Raw genomic sequence first — 3,925 nt, 5'->3', positions numbered from 1 at the left:
GGGTAGCTCCACAGCCTCCTGCAAACCTGGGAGCCGCGTTTCCCTCAAGGAGAGCCCCCTCTCCCCCAGCCCTAGGGTGGCCCCACAGCCTCCTGCAAGGCCGGGAGCAGCGTTTCCCTCAGGGAGAGCCCCCTCTCCCCCAGCCCCACTCTACTCCCCAGCCCTCCAAGCCTGCGGGCAGGCTCTTCAGCAGCCCTCCTCTGCTTCGGGAGGCGAGGGCACGCCTTGTGTTTGCTTCTGTTTTCTTCTTTGATATGGAACGGTTGATATAGGTCCGATACCCCAGTTGCGGTACTGGTTAGGGTTTGGTAAGTAACATCAAATCTTGTTTAACTTTTCCTTTTTACATTTTGTTTAGGAGGCTCGTTGTCGTCACGCCCTCAAGTTTTGCTCTATTTGGAAACAAGACCGCCTTTAACTGGCTGTAAGGTCAGCGGCGGGCATGGACCAGTACCCTTTTGGCGACGAGAACGCAGTTCATTTGGAGATGCATCTCCTCGGATTTTCCGAAAGCCAGGGGTTGGTCTGTAGCGAGGCGCTCACCCACGATTTGTACCTAAACACGAAAGACGTGATGTACGCGGGGCTGAGCGGCTTGGACGTGGTGCCTGGCCTTCCAGCTGCGGATGCGGGCAGCGACGCGCTGGAGGCCGATTTAAACGCGCTCTCTCTGTACCCGGCGAAGGACTGCGACTCTGTTCAGCTCCTTGATGAGTCTGACTCGCGGCCCTCGCAGCACGGTGAGTGCGCCGGACTCTGCCTTCTCCGTTATTTTGAAGGGTGTCTTACGGATCGAAGCAGCCGGAGTTATTTAGTAGCTTTATATTGGTGGTGGAGTCCCTTACGTGGGAATATTTTTGGGTAAAGAGGTGGATATGCGGGTTTTTTTTAAATCAGTAAGCACTTCGAAAATTTCTTGTTGCCTTTTACCTGTAAAATGACATTCAAATTGATAAGGCTGTAGAAGATGATAATAGTTGTAACACCTCTCTTTGACAGGAGTTTCACTTTTTTTGCTATTTTCTTAAAATTATACCCTAGACAGGAATATGCTTTTTGTGTTTTTTTTTCCCAAGAGTCCTTGCAACCTCCTCTCCAGCTGGAAACGGAAAACGCAAAAGCGTTAAAATGATAGATTTGCTAAATAAGTTGCAAACGTCTATATTACTGGCTTTCCCTGAAGCGGAGAAGAGACATTCTGTTTAATTCTTTCTGCGTTTCAAATTCTCTGTGAAATGGATTAAGCAGAATAGGCTTTTTCTAGCTCTGCTGCTGCAAGGAGAGCGCCTTTAGTAAAACGCCCTTCTGGAAGGAATGGATAACTTAATTGCTAATGCGTATAAAAGCGCGCCCTGTTTGGGTGGCTTGAAAACAAAACAAATGAAAATCCGTAACGAGCAGCGCTCGAGTAAGAAAATGAGACTTTCTGCTAACAATTGGGGCCTGCCTGTCTACTGCTTCGCCAATTAATAACTGCTCGTAATGGCTCATTCCTTACTCGTGGGTGGGGAACCTTGAATTGTCTCCCAAAGCCCAATCCAGCGGGAAGTGGCTGGGTTATCACCTCGTCACGTTGCTGGAGGTAAAATACCGTGAACGCAGCGGTTTGGGGTTGCCTCATTCCCTCCCTCTTTTCTCAGGAAAGAGGGGAAAATGGTAAAATCCGTTAACGACGAGGTCCAAAATGGCGAAGGCTGTAACTCGTGTGAGGGTGGGACGTGGGTTTGGGGAGACCCCAGAAATAAAGCGGCTCCAGAGCTGCAAGTCGTAAGAGGTTTGTGGGACTTTTGTACTCGTTTTTGTGCAGATACTCAGTCGTCACAGCCCACGGGCCGGAGCCCTCCGACAGAAACGTTACAAAAAGAGGCGTTTTTATTAGTGCTAAAGCGAGAAGCGTGTCATCGCAAGAGTAACCTGAGGATATCGCTTTCTCCCTCCCTTCAGAGCCGGCGCTTCCCACGCCGACGGGACCGGAGGAGGCTGGAGGAGGAGGAGGAGGAGGCGGATCTGCGGGGAGAGGAAGGCTTCCCCTCGGCTCTCCTCGGACCTCGCTGCCGGGCTGCAGCCGCTGCGGGAAGGTGTTCGGCAGCGCCAGCGCTCTCAGCAAACACTGCCTGACTCACAGCCAGAAGCGGGAGCACGTCTGTGCCATCTGCAGCAAGGCCTTTAAACGGCCGGACCACCTGTACGTACGCCGCTAAAAACGCGGAGAGTTGCCGCGGCCCCGTTTACCCTTAAGATTGGCTTCTGCAGTACTTTATTTCCCAATTTCGGAAGCGGGAGCCTTTGTCGTGTTTCCAGGCTAGCAAACGCCGTGAAGTTAGGTTACAAAACTTCCCTAGCCGATGCAAAATAGCTTTTGAGTTTTCCAGAGCGGGCTGGTGCAGGAAAAGCCTCAAAAGTACGTATTTCTGTCCAGCTGCAGAAAAATCCGTAACACTGAGCCCTACACCAGCAGCGAGTCTTTCTTTTTTCCCCTCTCGGACGACTGGCGTGGGGGAGGTGGTGTGGAAGGTGTTGGTGCCGGAGAGTCAACTTCTGGGTTTTGGCGGCCGCTGCTTTAGGAGCTGTTGCAAAAGTTTGCTTATCGATGCAACCGCGGGCTGGAATCCTACGCTTCCCGGGGCTGTAAAGCTTTTATTACTAATTCTGAAAAGCTCTGGAAACACCAGCGGATTATCGTAGGTCCGGTTTTTGGTGGTGGTAGTCCGGGGCTAAGTAAAACACCATTTTTGTGTCAGACCGCAGCGGTTGCCAGCAAACCTTTTCTGTCCTAAAATGTGCCTTTGTGAAGTGACGGTCTGCAGTTTTACACTCAGTTTCCCGTCGGTTTAGGTAACGTGCCTGCCTAATTTTTTCTGTCTCTCTACCAATTTCCGCTCTACCTTTTTTTCTACCCTAAAACAAAAGAGAACCCTCAGCAGCCTTTAGCTTGCGCTGCCTGGCATCGCTGCCCGCGCTCGCAGGTAGAACTTGGGTTGAGATCTCTTTTGAGCTGTGTTCCCCCTTCCTTCATCCTTGCCGAGCGTGGCCGGGGCTGAGAGGCTGGAGAGATCCTCCTGGATTTGGGGAGAATTTCCGATCCCGTTTGAGTGGTGTTTCTGGAGAGACGATGGCGATAGAGCAAGCGGGACGGTTCTGCAGCCCAGCGGGAAAAGCAGTTGGAGGGGACTTTAGTGAACCCCTTCCAAAGAGAGGCCAAATTCTGCTTTGATTTAGGTCCTGTGCACCTTCTGTGCCTTGAGTAGAACCGTACTAAATAAAAGGAGCGCAAGAGCTGCAGTAGCTTAGGTGCAAAATGACTTCCTTTCTCAGCTGGAAAGGCTAATACGCAATGTTTTCTTCTCTTGATCACTGCAGGAGCGGGCACATGTTGACGCATCAGAAAATAAAACCTTTCGTGTGCCCGGAACGAGACTGCGACAAGAGTTACTGCGATCACCGTTCCCTGCGCCGGCATTACGAACTGCAGCACCGCTTGTGCGGCTTGAAGGAGGCTCCTAAGGAAGGTGCCAGGGAGGAATCCCCGCTTCTTCCCGGTCCGTATATCCAAGGCAGCGGGAAATCGGTGGACAGACTGGCTGCGTGCTCCGAGTCGGGCTCTTTCTCGCCCAAAAGAGACCTGCCGAGGTGCGTCGCGAACAGCTTTGCACACCAGAAGCTTCCCTTGGCTGCCTTGCCCTCCGCAGAGCACGCCGGCGCTGCCTTGACGGATTCCTCCCCAGCAAGCCGGGCCTCTTGCCTCGCATCTAACCGCAGCGGGCTTTCGGAGGCTGCAGGAGACGATATATCGAAGGATCGCCTCTCTTGCCGAACGAAGCGGCACGCTGTGATGAATCCCGGCAGCGTGTCTGCGATTGCGCCGGGTGAGAGCGTAGTTACCAATCTGGCCGGTAGGTCTTTTATTTCAGAAGCCCAGCTCCCC

At 52.6% G+C, this 3,925-nt stretch overlaps 1 protein-coding gene across 1 annotated transcript in view; it reads left to right on the top strand.

Annotated features, from left to right (window-relative positions):
* The first annotated feature begins 442 nt into the window (after positions 1–442).
* ZNF541 (zinc finger protein 541) overlaps positions 443–3,925 on the top strand; it is a 15,206-nt gene continuing 11,723 nt past the window's right edge. Inside the window, 3 exon segments of the mRNA XM_009585007.1 lie at positions 443–740; positions 1,945–2,185; positions 3,361–3,893. Coding sequence (XP_009583302.1) covers positions 443–740; positions 1,945–2,185; positions 3,361–3,893 — 1,072 coding nt within the window.

This window comes from Fulmarus glacialis, unplaced genomic scaffold (genome assembly GCF_000690835.1).
Source record: "Fulmarus glacialis isolate BGI_N327 unplaced genomic scaffold, ASM69083v1 scaffold12659, whole genome shotgun sequence".
Taxonomy (NCBI): Eukaryota; Metazoa; Chordata; class Aves; order Procellariiformes; family Procellariidae; genus Fulmarus; species Fulmarus glacialis.
Note: the sequence above shows the minus strand (reverse complement) of the source record. Positions and strands in the feature narration are given on the sequence as shown.